Source organism: Apteryx mantelli, chromosome 4 (assembly GCF_036417845.1).
Source record: "Apteryx mantelli isolate bAptMan1 chromosome 4, bAptMan1.hap1, whole genome shotgun sequence".
Taxonomy (NCBI): Eukaryota; Metazoa; Chordata; class Aves; order Apterygiformes; family Apterygidae; genus Apteryx; species Apteryx mantelli.
The window spans coordinates 21575829-21602212 of NC_089981.1; the positions used below are offsets into that span (position 1 = coordinate 21575829).

General features: G+C 49.6%; 1 protein-coding gene across 2 annotated transcripts in view; it reads right to left on the reverse strand.

The window, feature by feature from the left end:
* HRAS (HRas proto-oncogene, GTPase) overlaps window positions 1-26384 on the reverse strand; it is a 55091-nt gene that overhangs the window by 10722 nt on the left and 17985 nt on the right. Inside the window, exons 2-3 of one of the 2 annotated variants that reach the window (XM_067295952.1) lie at window positions 18781-18848; window positions 5064-5217 (exon numbers count right to left, since the gene is read on the reverse strand). In XM_067295952.1, the coding sequence (XP_067152053.1) occupies window positions 5064-5174 (111 nt within the window). In that variant the 5' untranslated portion in view covers window positions 5175-5217; window positions 18781-18848. The remainder of the gene's footprint in view (window positions 1-5063; window positions 5218-18780; window positions 18849-26384) is intronic. The other variant, XM_067295953.1, reaches the window with a different exon arrangement.

Here is a 26384-nt window from a genome sequence, read left to right on the forward strand (position 1 = left end):
ACAGCTCCCGCTCCTCTGCAGCTTTCCTGCTCACAGTCCCGTCTTCCTGCACAACAGAAAGGGGCTGGACTAAGTGGCTGGAAGGAGAAGTGCAGGATGACAGAAATAAAATCCTCCATCCCCTCTCGCTACAGCAGACAGCGATTCCCGATTCTGACTCAGGAACACAGGCAGATACTGTTCCAGCAGCTGAAAAGACTGATTTAAATGATGACAGCTCTTAGGTGACGACACACAAGCCATGAATTCCAAGCACTTAGGAATGGACACCTCAGACTGTCTAAGGGCTCAGGACAGGCGGTCGGGACACCACCGCTGCTCAGCCTGGTGGCTCGTCTGCTGGAGCACAGCAGAAAGAGTCCCTGTGCCATCAAAGGGGAAGTCAGCAGCTGGTCCCCATCTAGCTCCCCTCCCAAAGCGGCCCGGCCAGGTGGCAGGGCAGTGCCTTTCCCTTCCCAGCACCCCAAATGTGCTCAGAGACCCGGGCAATAGGTCCATTTGTTAAGCACTATGGTCTGGATACAACCTTGGGCTTAGGAAGTCTTTCAGTGGCTGATTTCTAGAAGCTGGAAGATAAACCAAAGGATTTCTCAACAGTCTGGGGTTCATCTGATCCTCTCCTGCTCATCCACTGCTGGGCTAGACAGACATTTTGTCAGTGCCTTGGTCCTCAGGTTCCTGGAAGGTCTTCAGGGTGTCTGGCAGCTGAAAGGCAGGTGCGCTAGCAAGCGCCGTATTCGGGCAGCCCACGCTGAGCCCAGCTCAGCACAGCGCCGGGCAGGAAGGGCTGCCTGGGTTCAGCCGAAGGAGCCTGGCTCAGCAAGTTGCATTTATAGCGGCAGGGCTGCGGTGTGCGAGCACTGGGAACGAGGGGGGCAGGACGTTCGTTCTGAGGCATGGGAACAGCACCAAAGGCAGCTCGGCCGGGAAGCGGCAACGCGTATCAGCTGCCAGCCAGAGAGCGGGGCTGCTGCCTCCAGCTCTCGCTTGCGCCCGGCTGAGAAGGGGCAGGTTACAAACCAAAGACTTTCTGTTGCTTCCAGCCAAAGATACCGTGCTGGGGACAGGGACCTGCTGCTAAAGAGACCCCTTCCTCACCATGCCGGCCTATAGCCCCACGCCCTGACGGAAAAGCAGTCCAACAGAAGGAATGCAGGCCGAGAGGGGAGAGGCACCGCTAGGAGCACGGGCGCCCTGCAAGGCTTCCTGGGCACAAACAGGCCCGGCTGGGAAAGTGCGCCAGGAGGGCGCACGAGGAACATCTCCGTGCTTTCCCCAAGGTTTTTGCAGCGGGTCTTCTCTCTCTTCTGCATCTGCATGTCCTTACTGCTCCCATCTCCCACTTGCAGCATGTCCTTCCCTTGCAACTCAGCCCTTCCCTACCTGCTTCTTCACATGCCTTCTCTTCTTTTCCGTGCCTACTCCTGTTATTCAGGCTGCTCATCAGTTACAAAATGAGACATTTGTACTAACAAAACAGCAGGACAGGAAGGGAATATCAGTTCCTCTGGCTGATGCAGCTGCAAGACGGAAAGAGGTGGGCACGGTGTGGGTGCTGGGTGCCCCCTCTGGCTTGGGGAGAGCCAGCAGAGCTGCATCCGCTCCTGGGGAGGTGCTGAACAGGAGCACGGAGAACATGAAAGAGGCACGTAGTGGGATGCCTCCCTGGGGCAGAGAGGCAGCTCCTTCGCCTGGCATGAGAGGGCCTGTTGCTGGCTCGGGTGGAGCCAGGGCTGCCTGGGAACGGAGACGCTCAGTCAGGGTCTCTGGCCCTCGCCTGCTCCCCCCGAGAGGCTACTGAGCGCATTGCTCCTGCCCTCCTGCCCCCGGAGCTCCTTTCTCGGGGCAGCCCTCCCTGCTCACGCCTCACTTTTAAACACAAGCCACACTTGATTCATTTAAGCAACCTGAATGGTAGCACAGTTAAGGCCTTTACTCCATGCACACGTATTCTTTTTTTTTTTTTTTTTTTTTTTTTGTCTTTTAACCTGCACATTTCAGCATTGCTCTGCTGTTTGTTACTTAGCTGAACAGCCAGAGTCAGCTCCTGGGCATGATCCAAAGAAGCTTAGTCACAAGAGGATGGGGATTTTGCTGGTCACATCCAGATTACTGGCAGGTAACTCTCTGCACATCCTAAATCCCCATAAAATGAAGCCTAATTGAAAGGGAGCCTTTCAGGAGGGTGTTGGTCAGTGAGGAGGAGAGCAGGCGTTTCCAAGGGCACCGACGCGAGCTGCAGACAGAACGGCAGGAGCAGGCAGGGTGAGGAGGGCAGGCTGCTAGATGCCATGCAAGGTTTACATTCCCCACTGCGTGTTTACATGGAGAAAATTCCCTACGGGGTACATATGGGGGGGGGGCAGGCAGCTGGAAACAAATCCAACAACACCAGCTGGCAAAAAGGAGGCCAAAACCCAACTCATCGTGGGTCAGAGCTGCATCTGCCCAGCCCCAGGTTCAAGGGAGAAGAGCCTTTGCTTCCCTCTCTTCCCGACGTTCATCAGCGCTGCTCCCTGACCCCTTAATGCAGACATCTCCCCGGGGAGGCTGCTCTCGAGCAGCAGCTCTTTTGTGGAAAACAACCTGGAGCAGATGTCTAAGAAAATGAGGGAGCTGCTGAAACAACGGTCCCAGCCCGGACAGAGGGTGTATAATTCTTGCTGTACATAAAACTGCACAGGAAGGCCCAACCGGTCGCGTCCCACCCTTCTTCCGAGGGGTCCAACCACTGGAGGCCAGGATCATAAGTCCATGGCGTCGGCACTAGCACAGGGAGGAAACAGGAGGGAGGCACCCTCGAAAATGTGAATCTGAGTGCACTAAAATGTCTTGCAGCAAACAGTCACAGACAGGAAAATAAAACAGCAGATTTTCTTGTTTATGCAAAAGTTAATGTTTTCTAAGCAAGTTTGTTTTAGAAACAATATTTTGGGGCTAAGAGCACTTCAAATGCAGAAATAATATTAGTGTTGGACAAATAAAAAAGTTTGTTCAACTCAAAAAGAAAAGACTTTTCAAGTGCTCAGACTGGCCAGCAACTAAAACAAATAGATATTAATGCTTTGCATAGCTTTTCCAGGCACCCCGGTAGGTGAAAAGACACACCAGCCAGAAGAGTTAGTATTTCCCCCCTACCCTGATGTCCTCAGTTCCCTGAGCATGCCTGTGTGCTGCAGGCACGATGAGCAGGTGCCAACACCAGGAGTTTGGGCTGGCTACAGCGGTTCACGTGTGTCTGACTCTGCAAGGCACCACCACAGCCAAGTCTCTCCCGAATTTCCTGAATTTTCCCCACAAGTTATACTTTTTTATACTTTCTACTCTGCATATGATGCTACAGATAAAGCATATAGCTGAGGGGAGAGGAGCTGGGGAAGAAGACAACTGGATCTGTAAGCAACGTGCAGCACTGAGACTCAGGAGCCCTAAATTAAATCCCAGGCTCTGCCACAGACTTTCTACGTGACCCTGGCCAGAACGCTTAATAGCAAGTGCTTTTAAGTGCTGTCTCTTTTTCTGCTTCCCATCTACAGGATAAGAAGAATATTTCTGCCTTTCTACCAAGGCTTGTCTCTCTTGTTTATTTAAGCTATAAGCTCTGCAGGGTGGGGACTACACACACAACACCTACCAGAATAGATTTCTGAACCCAGCTGGGACCTTTTAGGCACAATAATACTAATAATTGCACTAACCACAGCTGTTTTTATACACATCTGGTACAGAATCCTTTAGGACTGCAGACAGGGAGGTTATTGTCTGAGAGGCATGACAGAGCTGTGATTTGGATTTCCAGGGTGGACTTATTCCCAGTACAGAATTGGCCACAACATGGCCAGGAGCTGCACTGAAAGCAGAGCACTGCACAGATCTATCCTGAGTAAAGGTGTAAATCATGCAGTAGGTAAAACCAGCATCTCCTTAGCAATGGTGGAACAGTGAAAGTAGCTGGAGAATGGAATACATTTTTAAAAGGTATAAAAATGGCTGTGTTGCTTACACTTGCAGTGTGGAAACCTGAATTCTTAAGACTGAAAACTGCATTCTGCACCACCTCCAGAAGTAAAAGGTTTTTGGCTGCTTCTCAAGATGGGGTACTGAGCTAGACAGACAAGTGCTGCAATCCATGCTGACTATGAGACAAATACATTAATCATTAACTCCTCTTAATAGAACACAAGCAGAACCGGCCCTTACAGCTCACTCCCTGCTCTCTGCCTCTCACCAAAGGGTGGACTCATCTGGCTCTGGCAGAGGACGAAAGCCAGGAGCTCAGGGTACACCAGCAGTCTCCTCGGAAGCACAGCCCCTGTTTTGTCTTTCCTGAAGCACTAAGCTATTTCGTAGCGTCTGCAAATCCTGGAAAAGAATTGAAGTGTCATTTTTCCCTGTCACAGAACAAATCTATAACCATGCATGAGACAGCCCAAAGAAAGTCAATGAGCTTCCTGCTCTGCAGAGAGGTCGGGGTCTCTTAAAAGAAATTCAGCAGTCTTCACCTCTGTTTGATCTGTTAACCCACACCTGTCCCCGCAGTAACACTGTAGAAAGCATTAAGGTTTAGCTGCTTGGCATGTCTCACTTAAACTGCAGGATATACATAATACCACTGAGCTCTGATATAGCCCATTCCATCATTAAGTCTCAAAACATCTCACATAGGCAGTCAATATATTTACTTTAATTTTACAGGAGAAGAAAGGGAAGCACAGACACAAAATTGGTCTTCATTCCCAAACCTTTAACCCCTCCCTACGCTGACACCTAATCAGAATGACGGGCTTTTGTGCTACCCCAGCTCTCGGCCCCTGCGCAGCTCTGCCAAGGGCCCTGCCTACCTTTACTGCATCCCTCTCTATTTCTGCTCAACAGACACTGCTGTCGCTCTTCAGGAGGCACAAATTAGTGTAGAAATTCAGGATAGCTTTGCGAAGCAGAGACACATCCCCACTCAGGCTCAGACTGAGCCCAAGCCAAGCACACTTTGGATTCACAGTGAAGTGGAAAAGAGCAATGGGAAAACACGCAGACAGGCAGGCCCTCTTCCCAGAGCCACTCACCTCTATCGTGGGGTCATATTCATCAACGAAATGGTTCTGAATGAGCTGTATCGTCAAAGCGCTCTTCCCAACACCACCAGCTCCCACCACCACCAGCTTGTACTCAGTCATCTTCCAGCCGACCCCAGCTCAGGACTTCCAGGAGCACCACCACCTGCAAGGAGAAATACAGACGTCATGTTAGGAGAGGGGTTTGCTTCTGTCTCCAGCTGCTCTGCAGTAGCAGCTGCCTGACCATGGCCAGGAAACAGGGAAATGGTGGAATCAACGGTGCGCCCCAAGGGTCAAGGACTTCTTCATTCTCCCCATCCAGTACACCGACGACCATGGAAATCTGGCCATAGAAATTTATACTTATTTCCTTCTGTCATCCTGCACTATGGCTCTAGGATCCATTGCCTTTATTTTGCTTTTATGATGCAATTCTCTGGGGTCTCAAACATGAGCTAACCTCACCTAAAAAAAATGGAACTTCATCTAAAACTACAGCCCAGAACTGCAGTATCCAGAGCTATTTAATCTAATACCCTCCACTAGTAATGAAGGTTACTTAAAATGATCAAAGAAATCAATCAAACTGAATACGAAACCATGCACCACATCTACCCTAGGATACTCTGCAATCCTTCAGCCTGACATTCAAGAGACAAACTTCACCCGTTCCCAGAGCAAGCCACGCGATGTAAGGGAGTATTTTACAGATAAGAAAACCGAGGTATAGGCCAGGTAAATCAAAAGTAACCAATTTCAAGAGGCCTGGTTTTCAGGAAGTGCTCGGTCCTGTCTCTGATTTGCCTTATCTCAAGCTGGTGATCCAAAATCATTAGATAGATTTGAAAGCCTTGGCCAAAGTGATTTGCATGTCAACACCCACACAGCAGTAGCAGCAAAACTGGGAAGAGGTCCAGGCCCCCCTCAAATAAGCTTTCTTAGCTAAGCGTTTTCACCTTCAAGGCTGAGTTAAATACAGCCTGCCTTCTGCTGCAGGGCAGGTTTGAGACGGCGGCACACCCACATCCTCCGCCAGTCCTCCGGCTAAAAGATGCCGCTCGCCGTACTGGCAATTGCAGGCTGAGACAGAGAAGGACCACAGGTTACTTCCTACTCCCGAGTGGAAAACAGTCCTGCGGAAGTGGCACGTCTATTCCCACTAGACGAAGCTGGCGCGCAGCACGGCGGAGGATGAGCTGCTGCACCAGGGAGGGCGCTACCACGAAAGGTGCTCGTTGGGAAGGCTTAACGCGGACAGGATGAGGCAACCACACCTCTGCCGAAATGTGTACCCTTCGACAGGAGAAAATTTCCTCCCCTTCCTCCCTGCCCCGCTCCCTTAAATTTCTGCCCCAGTTCCACCGAGAAAGAGGAACTTCAACTTAGCGTTTATAAGCGGAAGATTACAAAACCCTGACATTTAAATAGACGTTCGCTCTCATTGGACTGCTCCTCCTTACGGCTAAATGTCACCCCAGGGTAGATACCGCTCCGTAGCTTTAGGGAAGCCAGCTGAAAAGGAGCGTTAGCGCTAGCCAAGCCCAGGGCCCCTCCGGCTGTTTGCTGTCCCGGACGCTCTGTTTGCACACCACCAGCCTGCTTTTCCCAACAGCAAGGGCCACTCACGCTTCCTTGTTTGTTTTTAAAGCTCTGCAAGTGAACTCAGCGCTCTGCGAGGAGCCAGGAGGCTTGTACAGCAGGGTTCGCCCGTAGGGACTGCCCCCTCTGCTGTGCCAGGACACAGCAATTCCCCGATTGTAACAAAAATGCAGCGTCTCAACCCGGCTGTAAAAACAGCCCCGTGAGCCAAAAAGGCAGCTGTAGCTCCGGGGCACAAGTCCCCCAGCTCACACACCCAGGGACTGTAAGCCTGGGGCGCTCTCTGCCCCCGCCTCTGGAATTCCCTTGTGCCGCTGGCCACCGGGCAGAGCGTGTGAAACGGCAGGGCACGGAGTCAGGCCTGCGTTTGCAGAGCGTGGCTCGTGCGCGCGCGGCGGGGCAGGGAGACAGGCAGGTTATTTTTCGGCTGGATCGATCCCCCGGCCCCGTTCATCACAGTACTGCACACCTCCTTGTGCCGGCGCAGCGCGGGAGCTACAAACAGGGAGGCTGCAGACACGCATGTTGTTCTGTTTCCAAATATATTGAGTTATATCCGTTATCGGTATCCACGCCGGCTCTCCTGCCTCAGCCTGCTCATGTAAATGTGTGGCTTTAGAAAAAATAAAAATATGGAGTCAGCTTCAGATAAATTGAATCTAATAACCCATTAAACAACTTAGGGTTTATGGCTTTGTTTTTCTATCTAATGAAACCCTGGAAGCCTTCCTTGTCTGTGGCAGAAGCGGTGGCCCGGGTGCTTATTTTTCTCCTTGTAACACTGCACCGCTGTAATGTCTTCGCTGCAGTTCTGCCAACTCTGTCACATTTTATGAGAAATCTAAGCAATATTTCATGCTTTCCTTAAAACCAGGCCCTGAGATTACACAACATTATGAAGAGATGTAGCTCTGTTATTAAAAAAGAGAGATAAACAAAGAAAAATAACTGTCTTGCCCTCACAGTTGCTGAAAAGGCTGTGAAGAGTGGGAATCCTAGCAGCTCAAAAACAAGTAGACAAATTTTAAGAATAATTCAAGAAAATAACATCAAAGTCACGATTCCTAGCTATCTGACGTTGAAGGCTCTAGTCATTTTGGTGGTAAAGCCAGCAGGGGCCACAGCATTTTGAGCAGCATGGAAACCCTCAGAAGGAGGCCACATCTTCATCTCAAAGCTTTGGTAGCACAGAATTTCCTATCAGGCAGGTGATTGCTCTCAATATGTTAACAGCAGCTCCAGCACAGATGCGCTCTCGTGAGAAGAGCAGGTTTTGTTCAGGCAGCTGGTACAAAGCGTACCAGCGAAGGCCATTATACATCCAGCCCATGTCTGCATCTAGTGTATTTGCTAACGCAGCAAAGATCTAATCTAAAGTAGGCCAAAACTTTCTGACTTCAATCCCCATCTGATTGCAACCTTAAACCACTCAGACAGTTCAATTACCTACTCAAGCTAGGAGCAGTCAGACACAACCACGTCTGGCCGAAGCCCTTTCTTGAGCTGCTATCTCAGTAGTGGAAAGACAAACAAAGATTTTATCCCCCTTAAGCACCCAGGATCTTGGAGGAAGGCAAGGAAATGAGCAGCGCAAGCCCAAACAGCGTGAAGCAGGACCACCGGATCCAGCCAGATGCTGTGCCTGTGTCCGCTGATGGGGAAGCTGTAGCTCATTAAATGGGGCGGAAGAAGGGGAGGAGAAAATAAGGTGCAAATAATGTGATATCCTAGGTCTATATCCAGACATGCCACTCCTTCCTAGCAAAACCCTGTGCACCTCTGTTCTTGGGGCCAAGGAAAAGCTGCAGGTTGAAAGCAAGGCTGTAACAGAGTGACTGTAGCACACGATTGCACTGAGTGTATGTACATGGCTCTGCTCCATTAATGCACATTCTCACATACACAAACAGCTCCACTTCCCAGGGACAAGAGAGATCCCCTTGCCACCCCACGCTTCTAATACCTGTGATGGGAAGAGACAATTAACTGGAGGGAAACGGGGCCGGAGGGAAGAATGCTGACTGCCAAACTCCGCCGATTCGGCTGGCCCTAGAGGGGATCACTCCTGTAGCAAAGCAGTTTCACAGCCAGAGGTGTCTTGAGGGTCTAAGGAGGACATTCAACCAGGTCCCACCTTACATTCAGAGCAGAGAGATCTGCAACGCCTAGCAAAACACACAGCAGCTGCCAAGAAAGGCCTTCAGGGGCCACAAAGGACCTTGATCTAACCAGGCTGCTCCTGGTGCTGATGGTGGAGCAGCTGCTGCGACGATGCTCAAGGGGAGCTGCACGGCCGCCCAGGACTATGGGACTTGCTGAGGCAGAGACAAAAATTCAGACTCAAGTATGGGGAGGGGAAGAGAGAGTCAAACCCTTCATAAAAGCAGGCTGCCTTCTGTCTCTTCTAACTTGCCCTTGGCTATGCAAGATAGAGCCTCCGTGCAGAATAATTTGGCACAGGGCTAAAGGTAACTGGGCTACAGACTGGCTCCTCGGACACAGTCCCAAAGCTGAGGGCTGAGAACTGCTTCCGGCTGCCAGAGAGTGGGGGAGAGTGAGCGAGCAGGTATCCCTCTACCCAGTCTGTCCAGTATCTGAGGGCAAAGTGCTCCCGTGACAGCCACCTCCTCAAGAGCCCTCCAACCCTCTCCCTCGTGTCCACAGCAGTGGGAGGCGCTGCTCAAGCCGTGCCTTCTGAGGACCCCCAGGCCACACAGTCAGAGCAGCCTCTCCTGCTCCAAGCTGCCATGGGGGGGTCGGGGCTGAGGCTGCCACCCACGGCAGAGCTCATGTGCCAGCCAAGCTGGGGACAGGCAAGTGCCGGGGGGGCCATGCAACGCACACCTCCCTCAGGTAAAGGCCCAGGACGCAATAGCTGTGTGATGAGGCTGTGCCTCCTGCCTTCCACTCGGCCACAGACTGAGGAGAACGGGACCTGCATACTGGCCAGTTTTGAGACCAGTTTCCCAAACATGTGGTTTACACTTGGTCTTGGAATTAGGTCTCTTGCAAATGGTTTCAGCTTGCATTACAGCCCAGTTTGAATGCAGTGCCTTGGCCCTCTCCTCAGAGTCTCCGTTCCAGCCCAAAGGAAATCAGGAAAGCTGTCAGGGTGGCTGGGGACCTGCCAGCCACCAGCCATGCACAGATACGCAGACCCAGGCACTCTCTTGTTCCCGAGAGCCAGGACAGTTTTCATAGCCGGCTCTTTCCATTATTTCTGCTTTGGCTCTGCAAAGCAGCCTTTTGTGCATTGCTGTCTGTCAGCAAAAGCCCTTCGACAGCTGACCAACAAGGCCCTCGTTGCACACACCGCTGAACGGAGCGTCTGAGCTCTGCCGCGCTGCAGTGGGGACAACCGAGACACCAAGGGACCAAGCCCTGCACATCTCCCTTCCCCACCTCACTCTGCCCCGCACAACCACAGCGCAGGGCTTTGAGCTCTGGCTCCCTCAGCAAAACACGGACCAGCATTTCCTTCCTCCTCACCCACCTGAGAGGCAGCAGCACTTGAGTTCCCCAATCCCTCTTTCTGGCAGCAATTCCCAGGCGGTTTTGCTGAACAGCAAGTCTGAGCATACTGAAAGGCAGCTCCCCACTTTAATAGTTGCAGCCTTCTTCACACTTATCTCATATGTTGTACGAGTGGACGAGACAATTGAAACTGCAGGCATAAATGCCAAGACCTTTAACTTAAAGACTGGGACGCTCTGGCCTCCTGAAAGTGTCTGGTTACGATTTATCTGCAGGAAAAATTTCTAATGAGTTAGAGGTCAGGGCATGACCGCGCTAGCTGAAGTGCACACACACAAAGCACAAAGGTCCTCACTCCAAAGCACTGACAGTTTACTTACAAGCACTCTGCATTTTTAGGATTTGCACACTCCCGCCGTACCTGGAAGACGCTGGTGCCCCAGCTAACTCCTCACTGCTCTGCACTTCATTCCTTGCTCCAGCAGCGGCAGCACGGACTCTCTAGCACACAGAGAATGGTACCAAACCATCTCTGCTGCAACCCTGGAGCCGAGTCCTGCCCACCCTACTGCTTCTCACCATCACTGCAAAATATATCTTAATGTGAGCGTGGGCAATGATGGACAGCACTGGGCACGGGAGCTTCTGACAACGGTCGCTAGAAACAATGTGTGCTTAAAATCAACACTCAGAGGAGCTCCCTCCCTTTCCCAGAGTATCCATGATACATGCTCTTCACAGAGAGTGCCCAGACCCGGCCACTCATCAGAGCATGTGCAAGGACAGAGTTGCCGTACGGCACTGCCACTTCAGAGGCTGAATCCTGCTCTCCGTTGCTTTCTAGACTTGCACCAGAGCGAAGCAGAAGCACCATCCCAGGTCACCATCACCGGGACAACACAACGTGGCCCAGAGCCAATGCCACACAGCCCCTTTTGCAAAAAGCCTTGTCCCAACACAGGCTTAGAAAACAGCTTCCCAGAAGTGTCAGGAGGGAAGGGTGACTATAACCATTGCAGACCCAGCCTAGAAGCTATCAGAGTTAACACTAATGCTTCTACCAGCCAGAGGAACGCCACAGGAGAGAGAACCTGGCCAAAGGCTGTGGCCAAACTTTCTTACGTAGCTGGGCAGCTGGTATTACTCCCAGGTTGTAATATTACTCCTACCAACAACACCTAGTTCCCCATCACAACCATCACATCCTTTGTTCGTGAAGCAAACTTGAGCCTTGCCTCTCCCACAGCAGAAGGCCTGTTCTAGGCTGCAGCTAGCGGTGCTTCAGTGGCTGCTGCAGAGGCAACCAGCAGATTTTCTTTCAGACAAAGGCAATTTTCCTTCACTCCTCTGCTTCACCCCATCTCTGCAAAATCCCTAAGTGGCTGCAGGGATCGTGCTGCATGAGGCTGGGTATCAAACTGCAGACATTACGAGCTATAACATGGGAAGAGCAGATACCAGACTCATCAGTGCATGCACAGGTTTCAAGAGGTGGATAGTTGCTCCTCAAAGCCTTCTGCCACGGTGAACAACCCCACATAGCCTGGTTCAAGAAACCACCCTTCCAAAGATAATAGTTCTGGCTTTCCTAAGAAGGGCAGGTAGGGAAGAGCAGGGACTTGTGCTGGAGAGATGGTCACAGACCCAAGTTACCACGCTCAGCTAGGGACTCACCGGATGGAAATTTACAGCCTGCTGATTGTTGTGAAAGCCTTTTCTGGTGTGAGGTTTTCCAGAGGAGGAAAAACAAGAGGTTGTAGTTCTCAGCAGCTACTGCAGATCCCAGACAGAGCTGACCAAAAAATAACAGAGCAAAACATGAAAGCACAGCTTCCCGGTCCCAAGCTAAGCAGCCATAGTCTGAGCCTGAGCTGGGTCAACTGTCCGTTGTTCTCCCTGTCCATCCAAATACATCACCGCTGTGGTACCTAGCAGCCTTCTTAACTGTCGGAGCCCTGGAAAGCTGTGCAGGGCAGTCGAACAAACAGCCAAGGAAGATGCCACAGAAGAGAGCCATTCAGGAGAGCTGTCTGGGAAGAGAAGGGCTGGGATGTGAGTGCCAAGCCAGCAGCCCTAGCATGGAGCCGGAGCTGCTGCTATATTTCCTGACCTCGCGGATTTTCTCCCGCAGAGAGAGGGCTCCTGGCTCCCATTCAAAGCTGTCTAGGAAAGCCTAACCGAGTGCTTCCGCCTGGCAGCAGCAGCTGCTCCCAGCCCAGTAGCCCATGAATCCTCCCCCGCCTCTGTGGATTTCCCAGGCAGCAGGAGCAGCAAGGCTTCAGGAAACAAGAAACATCTGCCAGCCTTGTACAGGGAGCAGGGAGAGCAAGCGCCTTGCCCCAACCCCATCCCCATTCCCAGGGGGGGCGCTTGCACCCTACCTTTGCCTCGAAGGGAGGGGATGAAGGTTGAGGTGAGTGCAGAAGGCACATCCCCTTAACTCCTTCTGGGCCTGAGCATGCCAGGCTCTGAGGGGCAACGCAAAGGCTTCGGCTGCGGGAGTTAGGGCTGAGACGCTGGATACAAGCTCTTGCAGGTGAGCCTTCATGGGGCTAAGATAGAAAAGCACTGTCAGACCTAAGGCAGCTGAGCATAAAGGTCAGAGATGTTACTCAGAGGTCCAGCTATGTCCCTGCTTCAAGCTCGTCCTACACAGAAGAGCCTGACACTCTGCACGGTCCCTCTTTGCAAACGGGGAGACGAGGTTTGGGGGCCTGACTGATTACCACAGCTGAACTCACAGCAAAGCTAGGACAGCCTGGAGAAATCTTCCGAAACTTGCTTGGTGTGAACAGAGGTGAGGAACTCAGAGGCTTGACCCATTCAGCACTTCCCATCCTGGCAGCACTGCTTAAAGGAAAGCTCAGGTGCCAAGGAGAGGGATTCGCAGTGGATTCCCAATGCAGTCACCATTAAGGAGGCTCTGACACCCTTCAAACAGGATCTCAGAAGGAGCTTTCTCTGCTTCCTCCCGTTCCTCCTATTGACTTGTTCCTCCCCAAGATGGACACGAACCCAAGCACACAAGTCAAGAGGCAGATTTTTGTGCAGCACTGCCATATTGAGGCCAACTGCAAAGGAAGTTTTACAACTGGTCTTCATTACTGAACATATTAAAATGATATTTAAACCCTGCTTGTCAAGTGGGAAGCTCTGCATTTAAATACATCAGAAATCAGTTCCATCTCTGCAAATCTCTTAAAATACATCTCAGATTGGGCACCTTTTCTTCCAAAAGCCCTGTCCACATGAGCTGAAGAACCTGTAGACCAGAAACGCTTCAGTGTTTAATTTTATTTCCCTTCAGCAGAGATGTCTTGCAGGCTGAAATGGTCTACAGTTCTCCATAAAAACAACGCTCACCTTAACCACTTATCAGCGGTCTGGGATGACACACTCGCAATTCGGGAATTCTACTTGGTGATTTTAAAACGTTGACAGGGCAATCCTTGCTGGCTCACCCCTGTTGCTGTCTAGGCTCCTCCACTCGCTGGTGCACAACACTGTCACCAACATCTTAAATACAGCCTTTGCAAGGACTGAAAGAACCTCTCCAGTGGCTTGAAATGCCACCTTTGTTTTCATTTAAGGATCAAAATGCTGATGTTCTCAGTGGCCTGCCCAGCCTGAAAGAGATTAGGGAAATGAGGCTGGCAAGCTGAAGCTCTGTTACGAATCACAGCCTATCCAATGCTTCATTTTAATTTACTTGTTGCTTTTTAAATTAACAAACAAGTGGGCTGCAAATCTATCACAACGTGCTTGGCTGTTGGCTTACTGGCTTTATATTCACAAACTCCAGACAACACAGCCCACAGCTGAAAAGAGAAAGGCATGCCAAAGATGAAATAAGAGCTGCAAATGGTGGTCCCACTTTGGAGAAACAACTTGGAGATAATAAGTGTCTTACATTTAGAAAAAAAGAAAAGCCTAAAAAGAACAGAATGGCTTCTTCCGTCCTTTGCAAATTCTTGCAGATCTGAAGGAACAGGCAGTCGGTACCAAAAGGTTGAAGAGCAAAAATACTGCTGCAGAGAAGGAAAAGGGACAAGAATGACATCATGTACGAGGCTTAAAACACAGGCACCCACTCAAGGAGATGCAGGAAACCCTGGATGAAGAATAGCAGAAAGCTGTAGGCAGGTTCAAGGTGCAGGCAAGGACTAAAAGAGAGTGATTGTCTCTCCACAACAGTCATAAACATGTCCCAGCACCAAGGTGCAAGCCATAGCTGTGCACAGGGTTTTGAACAGGCACGGACGGGTCCTTGCACGGGGCCCAGCCCTTGCACAGTTTCTAGTTTAGGCGCCTCTGGCAATACAACCCCTCTGCCAGAGCCTACTCAAGCACAAAGAACTTGTCAAGTTGCTGCTCTTCTTCCCTCTCCATCACGCTAATGTATCCCACAGGCACCTCAGCACCTGAAACTGTCACTGTTTTCCTAGGAGACAGATAGCTGGCAGGAGTCTGTGCTCATGCGTGTGACTCGCAGGTAGCCCCTCATCACACAGGCCACAGAGATGGGAGGACAAAGGAAAACAAGGCACCATGCCTGCTAAAAGAGCTGCCAGTTTTCTGTTTTCTGCTTTGTACTTCAGTTGTTCATGTTGCACCGTGTTTGATATTTTAATAATATAAAAAAGCAGCACAATCATCTACTATTAGCAGCAAGCTGGCCTGGCTATAGTGTTCTTCCTTTTCTTCCCAAATTGCAAGTTTAATAAAGTTCTTTGTTGTCTGCTTACTCTGCAAGAAAAACAAGTGGTGGTCTCAGCTCTGCCTAATGGTTTTATTAAACTACTGAAAGCAGCAACCGATCTACGCAAGTCAGTAACATGATAAACAGAGATTACAATCAGCTATCCCGGAGCTTTCTGTCTGAACTGATATTCAACAAAGGAATCACCCCTTAGCCGATACAGGTCATCAAACTGATTACACCCAAAAGAAAGGTTAGCAGGTCCCTTATCACAGGAGCTTATAAACCAGTACACCAGGCACCTTAACAATCTGCAATATAGCACTACAGTCTGTTGCAAAAAATGCCGGTGCAGAAAGCAGCATTTGCAATCAGATTGTCATGAAAATTTCCATTCTTGGCCTGAATGCGAGCACAGACAACTTCCTTCATTTCCCCTATTACACTTACACCTGACTCGCTGGTGGGGGGGGACTTAGTGGCATGAAATGGCTTAAGGATCCCCTCAAGTCCCTGGGCTGTTCCACACCAAAGCCAGTGTCTCCAGCACCACGGACATGGCACTGGGTGGCTCTGGCCGATGCTGTGAAATGCATGCACACCATGGTGGAATCTCCATTTGCCACCATCACTGCTCTACCCTTCCCTCTGAAAGCAGGCAGCCCATCCCACCGTAGTTTCTGCAAAAGAACCAGTCCTCCATGAAATGGTAGCTAACTTACACAGAGAGGAAACATGCTGCTCTGCAGGTTACTTGCTGCCAGTCCATGGAAAGGCCCGGCACAACCTGCAGGAAGTGGGTCAAGCAGAGGACATGTCCCATCCCACTGCTGAACGCAGACCCTTAAAATTGCAAGCACGTGGGAGATACCTTCTGGGCTAGCGCCCAACGTGATTAGCTGAAAACACCACTCATGCGCACACCTGGCAGGGTCATTGGTTTAAACAAATCAAAGCTCGTTTTTCAGTTATGTCCCTGATAGATGATCTAACTCTAAGTGCTGCTTGGCTCCCTATATAAGCAAGAGCAGCAAGCGTAAGGAAAGAGGAGACTGGAGTTTTGACTGAAAGCCTGGGTAAAGGTGAACGAATGAAGGCCAAAACATATCTACAAAGCAGGTTGGGGCAACAGGGGATGATCAGATAATGAAAATAGAGCACTAATCTGGCAGTCAGAACCTAGGTCTAGTGTTGACTCTGCCGATGCACGTGCGAAAGTGGTGTGGGGGAGGAAAAGCTCTCACTGCTGAGATGCAGATGACTGTAAACCGCCACGGCTCCTCTGCTTTCATCTACTTTCCTGCCTCCCAGAGCCAAGCACGTGATTTGGAGGCAGACACTTCCCCCCTTGGGCAGGCAGCACTCAACATTACCCTAGAAAAGCAACTACTACCCAGACCTCTCAGCCAGCTTTGGAAAAACAAATGAAGAACATACTTTGCATGATGGAGAGGCCTGGACAGTAACAGAACTCAAGAGAAGAGGCAGCATTTGGTCTTACTTTGCATTAAAATCCCATTAATAAATCATTGGTGAAAGGCAGTGTGATATACCTTCAACGTACGAAGGAATGGACAGGTACCCTAGGAAAGTTACAACAAGACCGCCATGACAGATGATAACTATAACTGCTAAAATGTGTTGGCAATCATGAACCTGGGCTCTAAGCAATCTTTCGACTTGCTGGACTCAGTACCAAATTGCAATGCATGATTCCCCCGCCAAGGATATGTCCACAAGAAATAAGGCACAATGGAGTATAAACTCAGACTAAACACGTATGTAGCTCTTATGTAAGTGTATCTCTGGAAATACAGTTATTAACAGGGATAGAGAACATCAAGCTTTGGGACAAATGCCGCCCAATAATGGGGTGGGAATTACAAAAGATACTGTCTCTCAGCTGGTTATTCCACAACGGCCTTTCCTAAGTATCTTAGAAGGGACAAATTCAGATATATTCCCCTAGCCACAGAGCTACAGGAAATGGAGCAGCCAATGCTGTATCAGGGGATGCGGGCCACGTGCAAAGACATTTGTGACAAACACCATCATTCTCCTCATTTTACAGACGGACAAGGCAAGGAAGTCAAAGGACTGATCCAAAGTCATCGAGCAACTGGATGGCCAAGCTGGGAAATAAATTCAGGCGACATAACTTCCCATCCTGAGTCTTAAGCACTCAGCTCCATGGTATACAAGGCTACTGCAGCAACTGGGAGAAAAAAGCTCCATGTATAGGTTTTGGATAGGAAAGCTGTTGGTCTCCCGCTGGGTCTTTGTGTTCGGCTGTCACAGCCGGCAGCTCCCCCGTAGAGCTGAGCTTCCATTTGCAGAGATGTTTGGCGCAGCAGAGCAAATCACGGGCAGGAAAGCCCAATGTGCTCCGAGAGGAGCCCTGCTCTCCAATTATCCTAATGAAATCACAACTGTGTCACAAGCGCAGGGAGGGCACCGGCAACAGGCAGAGACGCGGATGCTCCAAGGCACAGAATACAAGAGGTGGAGAGGAAGAGACTAGCTGACACCGAAACAAGCCGGGGCAGCAACCAACAGGACTGACGGACAAAGGGCCATATTTAATCTGCTCTATGGAGGTCACAGACGGCATTTTGCAGCTGAGACATGCTTTTGCCTCAGGAAGAGACTTCCTGCCTCCTGCCTGAGTGCCCCCGAGACAGCCCCAGCCAGCAAACAGCAGAGAGAACGGGGATAGTTCAAAGCACAAATGCGCTTCCAGTTTCAAACTTCTCTGTGCAGGCAGGTTACCGTTCAGTGAGTGCCATTTCTGCAGGAGGGCAAGAGTCATGGTCAAACAGAGACATATGTTATACAGCTCATCCAAAAGCAAAGAACAGGCCCAAGCGCAGTGTGTCTGGAAAAAGACTGCGCACGCTGTTGGGCTGATAATGTCAGCCAGAGCGGAAGACGAAAGCTAAATGCCAAAGCCTTGGAGACCAGCAGCTGTCTCTCTACACACCACCAAACACATTGCCAGGGAAGAAGTTGCTCTGCATCGCGGTATGAGTCGGTTTCAGGTTTACGTTAGGGCTGTTTTCTGGTCCTGTCACCTCTAAGACACAACCACAACTGGCACTGAAAAATCTCAAAACCTCGCCTCATCGAGGGATTTTTAACTGGTCAGGGAGCTTTTGTTGAGGTGTGAGTACACGATAGATTGGGCAGGTCATGAAGGAAATCAGTCTGGCTGGAGCTGGTGGCAGGAGGAATAAAGACCATGTGGCTCTAGCCAAAGTCAGCTTTGTCCAGCTGGGCTTATTAATGTGGTCCCAGCAGCAGGGGCAAGAAAACAGGGTTGGCAGTAAGGAAATGCAGGTGCAACAAGTAGCACTGGAGCAGAGAGGGAAGCTGAGCATCAGGGAATGCAGCTCACTGCCATTTTTCTCAGGTGAACCACGGCTCCAAAAAGGGGGAAGCCACTAGCTTAACAGGACCTTGTATGTCACACAAGGAAAGGACCAGTCCACCAGTCCTGACCTGAGCACAAGCACTGTGTATTGGAGTAAAAAATATATCCTGCATTCAAGAAACACATTCCCTCTACAAGATTTCCATTCTCCTTTCCCTCCCCATTCTTCCCCATTCCTCTGAAACAACTGCTGACAGGGAAAAATTTAAAAGCTAGTTTCAGGAAGCGCATCTAAGCTGTTTTCATTTAGAAGAATTTGCAATGGAAATAGGTCCGGCTGTTCAGCTTCCTGCTTGCTTTAAATCTTAACACATATACATTTTTATAGCAAAAAAATGGACACAGAAACAGGTTTTTTGCTACTGGGAAATTTCAAAAAAGCAGAAAGGTCCAGAAAAGGAGCCAGAGGGACAGGGAGTGGGCAGAAAGAAGTGCAACCTGTTGGTCAGTGGCAGAAGAGACAGTGAATGAGTATCTTAGCATAGCACTGGCCTGGGTTCCTTACAACCCCCAGTGACACTCACCCTTTGGATGGCTAACCCGCTCGGCAGAGAAATAGGGTCCTCTCGTCTGGGGATGGCTCAAGTCCCCCCTAGAAGGAGAAGAAACATAGAGGAGTGAGAAAATGACAGGCCCTGGCTCTGCAGAGGAGAAACAATTTTACACAAATGATCAAGTGTCCGTATCAGCCACCACCCCCGTGAGAAGGGGGACTTGTACGCAGGTTGCACAGGATATACACAGGACATGCAGCTGTACTGGAGCTCCATGAAAACTCCCTGTGTAGTCAGGGAGGCGCCTGACTAGTTGCCTGAAGTAGGTAAGGGGAATCACGCTCTGAAAGTGCCTAAATCTCTGCACTGATGGCAGCGGGAAGCCTAGGTGACTGTCTCGCACGGACAGCCAGCTCCACAGATGTCCCCCCAGTGCCAGCAGCAGGACTGGACAGAGTATCCAGGACTGCACCTGCCCAAATGTAGGGCGCAACAGGCCCCAGACTCCTGGCTGGCCTGGTTGGACTCTGATCCGGTCAATCTGTGAAGTGCCAGAGTGGACCGTGACAGCACTGCTCAAGCATCCACGCTTTGATGCAGCCAAAGACTACCCTCCCCGACAACACAAATATGCTACTTCCCCTTAATACTTGCCGAATGTCCAACTATTTTCAGCTCAGGGGATTTCCTGGACCTGGCGTGGTTTGTCTATTTAGCAACCCTCAACAGATCTCTCTCCCAAGCACTTGTCTGGCCTCCCTTGAACCCTTGTAAGCTCCTTAAACCCACAACATCCTTCGGCAAGGAGCTCCACAAGTCTACTAGTACCCCCGTGGTGACAACCCCTCCTTGTTAGTACCAAACTTGGCTCCCCCACTTCCTTGGATGGCCCCTACGTCTTTTACTGGAAGGGAATCCCCATCTGTTCTCTCACACATGGCATCACAGAGCACTGTCACATCCTCCAAATTTGTGTCTTTTCTAGGAAAAGGTGGCACAGCTGTTTTTTTGTCATTTTTCAAGACAGAGGACAGAGCAGGCACATTCACAACAGTCTCTTCTCTGTGGACTGGTTGTGGGTGAGGGAGCAAAAGGATAGTCCATCTTAGGATGAGGGGAGAGGAGGGGGTCTGCTTCCAGAGTGTCTCCTTTATTAGCAAGTCATTTAATTTATGTGATCAAATGTAATGATTGCTCCCCTGCATCCACTTAACCCTTGCAGAGCCCTTGCAGGTGCATACCCTTAGTTATTAGCGGAACTGGGAGGAAGGGAAAGAAGAAGGTACCACAGCAAAGAGCAAACCCGCAGGGCTTGTGCTGGCATATCCGGGAGAAGGAAATACATATGAAAAGCAAGTGATGGTGCATCTTGGGGAGCCAACGAGAAGCGGGCAGCCGGGGCAGCAGATAGAGGCAGGTAGGGAGGCTGCTGCTGAGACTCCTCTCCTGCTCTCCTTCCCCCGGGACACAATATTAACACAGTGACACGATGCTGTCCCAGCTGAATGGCTGTGCTGCTAGCAGGCATGAATATGCATCAGTCATTACGCAGTGGATAGTCAGGGGCACGCCGCTGATTTACAGGCTGAGCGGCACTGCTAAACAAATCCCTTTTTCACCGAGCACATGTTTGGGCCGGCCTCCTCGCTCTGCAGTGATAATGTTCTCCCTGACAGGTGCCTGGGAAAGTGGGGCCCAAGGCAGGAAGACAAGGTGCAAAACTCGATCAATCAAGTTGCAGAGGAGGGGAAAAGTGTGGTGAGGAGTGACACAAACACACCTAGGTCAGAGCAAGCATTTATCCTCGTGGGATGAACGGAGGCACGTGGCCCAGGCAGACACTTCCGAACTCGGGAGTGCCAGGGCATGCGGATCACTCCTTGCAGACAGCTTCTTCAAACAGGGTTGGGGTGACATGCCCAAGCCTGCTCGTGTTCCAGTTATGTCAGAACAGACTTAGCAGCTCTAGCACAAGTTTCCTCCACTGATGCTACACTAGCAAGCTGCAACTTGGAGTGCAACTGCCAGAGATGACCAACAAGGTGGGTGCTGAGCACGGCCGGCAGAGAGGTCTGGAGAAGATCTCATATGTCTCTGAATCCACCCCCATGCCAGCGAGGGTGAATGAATCAGACCTGCCCAGGTCTGAAGCCAGGCAGAGACCATCAATCTGCATGCAATTACTGAGCAGCAGTTTGACAGAAAGAGAAAGGTCTAAGGGTTAAGGCATGAGATCTAAGTTCGGATCAGATCTAAGTTTGGGTGCTGGATTACCCAAACCTCACTTTGCTGCTCATGGTAAAGCAGACATAAGAGGATCTCTTTCTGTGACGCTCGCGTTCTCTCCCCGTGCAGCAGTCTGGTTTTAAAAAGCAAAGCGATGTTGCTGTGGGTGGGTTATTCAAATGAATCACCAGCACAGCACAGATCTGCTGCAAATACGGCTCAGATGTACCGGCTGCAGCTCTCCATACTGAAGAGGGAGGAATCTCCCTCTTTTGGCTCTGAAGTGACAGATGAAAGGACACCACACAGGGACTCCATCCTGTGCAATTGGTACTGCTCTGCCTGTGTTGCAAGTGTAGTGGCATCCACGTAACGAGACCTATTCCTCTTCATCTCTGAGTAGCCTCCATGCAGGTTTAGGTCCTGTATATATCCCAAATGGAAACTGTCCTCCACAGAGAATTCACAGCGTAAACAGATCAAAGAAATAAAAACTCGTCTTTGCAATGAGGAACCCACAGCCATTAAGTGACTTGCTCACGGTCACACAGGAAGCTCTTGGTACAGCTGGGGATTTCTCATCACCCAAGGTTCTAGCTTTTGCCGCATGACTGTGCTTCCCATCAATGGCTGTGGTTGATTATGCAGGGGACAGGATCACAACGCCTCCGTCACATCACCTCCGTCACAACCTCCAGCATCTACTGGCAAAACTGCATGATCAGCAGAGGGGGAGGGTATTTCCTTCCAGAGTTTCCTTAGGACCCTGCAGCAACAACAACATGCAGGATTTGGGCAGGCTCATAGCCAGCATCCAAAGGCACATTAAGGCTGAAAAGAAACCACAGGAAAGCAAGACACCAAACCTGCATGGGATGTGGCTCTACCTCAATACGGAAGTTAACTGAAGCCTGACAACCTCATTAACAAATATACGAAGCCACTCTGAGAGCAGCAGAGCTGCTGAGGTCCCTGCGATGAGGCCCAAAGGTTAGGTACCTACCTCTTCTGGAGTTCCCTGAGAATCTAGGGAATCTTTTTTTTCCCCCAAAACCTAATGCTAAGTAACTGGTCCACAAACACTCAGGATGTCTCTGGTAGAGGCAGAAAATAGGCCCAGGTCTGGATGAACCATTTTAGTCCCAGGCCTGGGATCCCTGCTGCATTTCTCACAGCAATCATACCCCAGAGACCCTACTCCCCGTCTTTGACTCAGTTTGTTTGTTGTTCTACACTGACCTACAATTCACGAAGGAAAGGGCAACACAGGGCTCTGATCCTCACTGGACCAGCACAAAAGCACTGGCAAGTGCTCCTTTTGGTCATATTAGCCACACTTCCCAGTCTGAAAGAGGTGCAGATAGGAAGCAAAGTCAGCATGTAGACACCGCTGTGAACACAGCTCTGTCAAGGGCACATTTCCATAACGCCCCGAGCTTTGGGAATGACAGCTCTCTGTGGAAAACAGTCAGAGTGTTCAGGAAGCAAATGGGAAAAAAAAATGCAAGGGAGTTTGGACACAGGCTGAAAATAGAAAGAAGAAAAATCTTCAAAGTTTTTAGAGAAAAAAGATGTTGAGGAGAAGTCTTTAAGTCAACCACACAGCAGCACCTGCCCACAGGATGGTGTGGAGGTGCAGTTGGTCCCACTCTGGCTGATACCTGGTGGTCAAACACAGCTGGTGCTTACAACCAGCTCAGACAGGATTTCATGTTCTCTCTGCCCAATTCTTCAGTGCCTGGTTTCTGCTGAGAATATACAAAGAAAGAGCTCATGCAAAGCAGAGCCTAAAAATCTGCAGCATGAGCTGGAAAACTCACAGCTGGGGGAGAGCAGAACGGAGCCGCATGAGCCTCCAGGTCCCCTTCTAACCTAAATGTCCTATTTTCAGACCTGGCAACGTCCATCCACCATATATCAAGCTCTGTATGGCTAACTCCCCAGACAAATCCCATGTAGCACCAAGGAAAGGTCCCACACATTAGAGACAAAATGAGGTGTGGGCAAGTGCTGCTTGTAAAGCCAAACTGAAACTTGCCACGCAGATTTTTGCGCAGACAGAACAGACCTTCTCTCTCCTTCTGCGCCTACCCAGTCAAATCTCTACAAGCCACTGCACCACACATTCGAATATGCTGCATATGCTGCTCCTAATTAAAAAGCACTAGATCACAGTGCCCCAGGGCCACAGGACACTTGCCAGGGAGCATCTGCTTCCTAAATTGTTTCCCCTGCGGTGGTACTGTCCAACCCAGGAGTCTGCTCCTCCGTAGCCACACGCGCACTGGTGACCCGGAGAGGCGAACAGCAGCACCACTCGGGATCTGCTCCGCACGGCAACGTCAGCCCCCGGCAGCTCCCAACGCACACCAGTGTTGTACATCACACGTAGGACTGAGCCAAGATCATGCAGCTAAACACTTCAGGCAGAACGGAAACAGTGGACTAAAGGAGGAGAAGCTGCTAAACAAAAAGACAGGGGATATGTAAGTTGTTCAGAGAAATTAATACAAAGCATAAGATGTTTGGCACAAGACTGATCTTAATTACATTAGCAAAAATAAAGTAGGAAGCCAGACGACTAAAGCAGTGATTTAAAGTGGCACTGTTAGATTTCATATACACAAGCATAGGCATACTTTCTTTCCTTGTATTGTTACTACCAGCCTAGACAATCACAGTGTCACCAAAAAAGAAAAAAAAGAGAGAAGGACTTTTGAAATTTCAAACTCAAATACACTTCTCAATATGAACAGAGTAGAAGAGTAACATTTAACCTGACTCCCAGCTCAGATAATCTGACTAGGACAGCATAAGAGATGGTTGGGCATGAAAGATGTTATGGAGTGTCCTTAGGTAGCCCACAACCTTCTTTTACTCTTTTCAACGGCAACCAGCTTGGGTCCCAGAGCAAGGTCTCATCCTTCTGGGTGTTTTGCAAACAAAAAAAGGAGGGTTCCTACTCCAAACTTTCCCCTTTGGAGAATTACTTTCTTTTTAAGTCTGGCTATTCCTTCTGTGCATACAACACTCAAATCTTTGTCTTCAGAAGCCAGTAGTTTCCCTAAAACTTTGCAGCAATGAGGTCCTCAGGCTGTAAAATTACTTCTTTTTACCAGGCTTGTATATAAGGCCTCCCAATTTCTTTCCACATGGCTGTCTTTCTCTCACTTGCCTTTCAGACTTTCTGATCCTCCTGCACTAATGTTCGGGATGCACGCATTGCAGAGACACATTTATAAAAGAAACATAGTTGCATTCATTGGATTTATTCTTAGACTTTATAAGGCTCATGCAAACAGTTCTATATTTGGCCTCAAAAAGCATAACCACAAAAGGCAAACTTGGAATTTCAAAGCTTACTTCACCTGACAGTCCTAAGTCACTGTGCATGTTTATTATGCAAAAGGCACAAGATTTTTAGTTTCCCAAAGGAAAGGAGAAGCCACAGCCCAACACAAGTTGAGGAGTCAGAGCAAACCTGTGAGTGCCAAAACTGAGATTGACATTGGAGGATAACTTTGAGGAAAGGTAGCATTGCTTCAGTGAAGTCACTAAAGTCAACGCAGTCACCACTGGTGGAGGATCTCACCTCATTTATTTTAATTTTCAACCTTAGCCAGCTTGGAGCACTTAACTCTCTCAGGACCTTGAGACAGTAGCAAGGCAGATATTGACACTTCCTCAGAAAGGAGGAGTTGAAAATACACCTTCATTCAGCCCAGGAGGTGCACAGCTGGGAGGCAAAGAGAGAGCCTGCAGAGCAGGTATGAAAGACAGCAAAGACCAGAAGAAATCAGGAGCTAAATGAATTGTTTTCTTTTCCCTGGAAGTGAGTTTTTGAAGGCAAGGTGATCTGGTTGCTGCGAGGAAGCGTAAATGGTGCTTGGGGGACCCCGGAATGGAGATCTTGCTGCTGGGATCAGCAACTGGGTTGTCTGCCAGGCCCCTGTTGTCCTTTCTTCCAGGAAAAGGATTTGTCCTGCTTATCTGTGTTAAAATAACAGCTGAAGGACCCACTGCAGGCCCAGAGGGAGACTGTCACTGCCTTCAGAGCTGTAAACAGTCAGGGGGTAAGGGGTGGGAAGGGAAGAGGAACATAACTAGAGATACTGTAGAGATAGATGGATTCTCCCAAGTCAAGCATGTTTCAGTGGTAGGGTCAAAACTAAGTGCTGAGGTCTCCCAACTATCTCAAACGCCGCAATGTCCTGTTCATTAGATAGTGGACCCCCTTCCCACCGGCACTGGCTCCTAAGGCTGTGCAGAACATCTCCAAGGGGGTTCTGAAAGGGGACTGACAAAACGTGTTACGCAGCACGCTCTGGGTTTCACCACCCTAGTGGACGTACAGGCCTCTGTTAGACAAAGTCTAGGGACTGCAAACTGAGGAACTGCTTTAGCACACATCAAGAAGACTCGTGATTCTGTGGGTTTGGTTTAAAACATCACAAGAAAAGAAAATCAAAAAAATCTCCCTTTAGCCTACCAGGAAAAATCCCTGCATCTGCCTTCAATCCCTAATATATAATAATCCAATTTTATTTTTATAAGTAATATTTCTTTTATATATAATATTATATATATATATACACACACGCTATTACTATACTATGGAGGTGAGCAAAGATTTTTTTATGACCTACATCACTCTGCAGACAACCAGTTGCTGGGAGCATTTCGTGCTCTCACCCCTCTATCCAGCCCCATCAACTAGCAAACCAGTGCTGACCTTTTACTCGACTGGTTGCTACTGTATTCAGTATCTGACCTTGTAAACACCAGCAAAGGCACAAGAACTGAAGCTCTGATACTTATGCCATGTTTTCCAGAAAGGGGGTTGAAAGCTGGCCCCAGGCCTTAGGGAGGCAAAAACCTCATGTGACTACCTTGGGCTATGGCAAATACCACAGAAGGGGCTGGTGTGACAAAGAGATGGTTTGTACCCCAAAAGGTCACAGTCTAGCCGCTGCCACCCATTAGACTTTTCTCACCTTCAGCCTTTTTTGGTCTGTTACTACAGATATGAATTGTAACAGCTATGAAGCTGCTGTTCAAGCCATACTAGCCTGGTGCTATGAGCGGCAGATAGCATGGGCAACACCTCCCGGGGTCCCTTTCTGGGGACCAAAAAGGACAGGTGATGAGAACTGGCACTGTTAAGAGCATGATCCAGCCTAATCAGATGATGCAAACTTCCTAGCTCTTGTTTGCTAACTCTTGTTAAGGCACGACCTGTCTTGTGAGCTTTAAGTTGGACTCAGGAATTACTCATAAGATATGAAAATGAGCTCCCTGAGGAAACAGTCACTAAGAACCATCACAGAAATCTTTACTTTTGAACAAACAGCTCTTTCAGGGTTGTTCTTTTTTTTTTTTCAGTTAGCAGAGAACAACCAAAATATCTG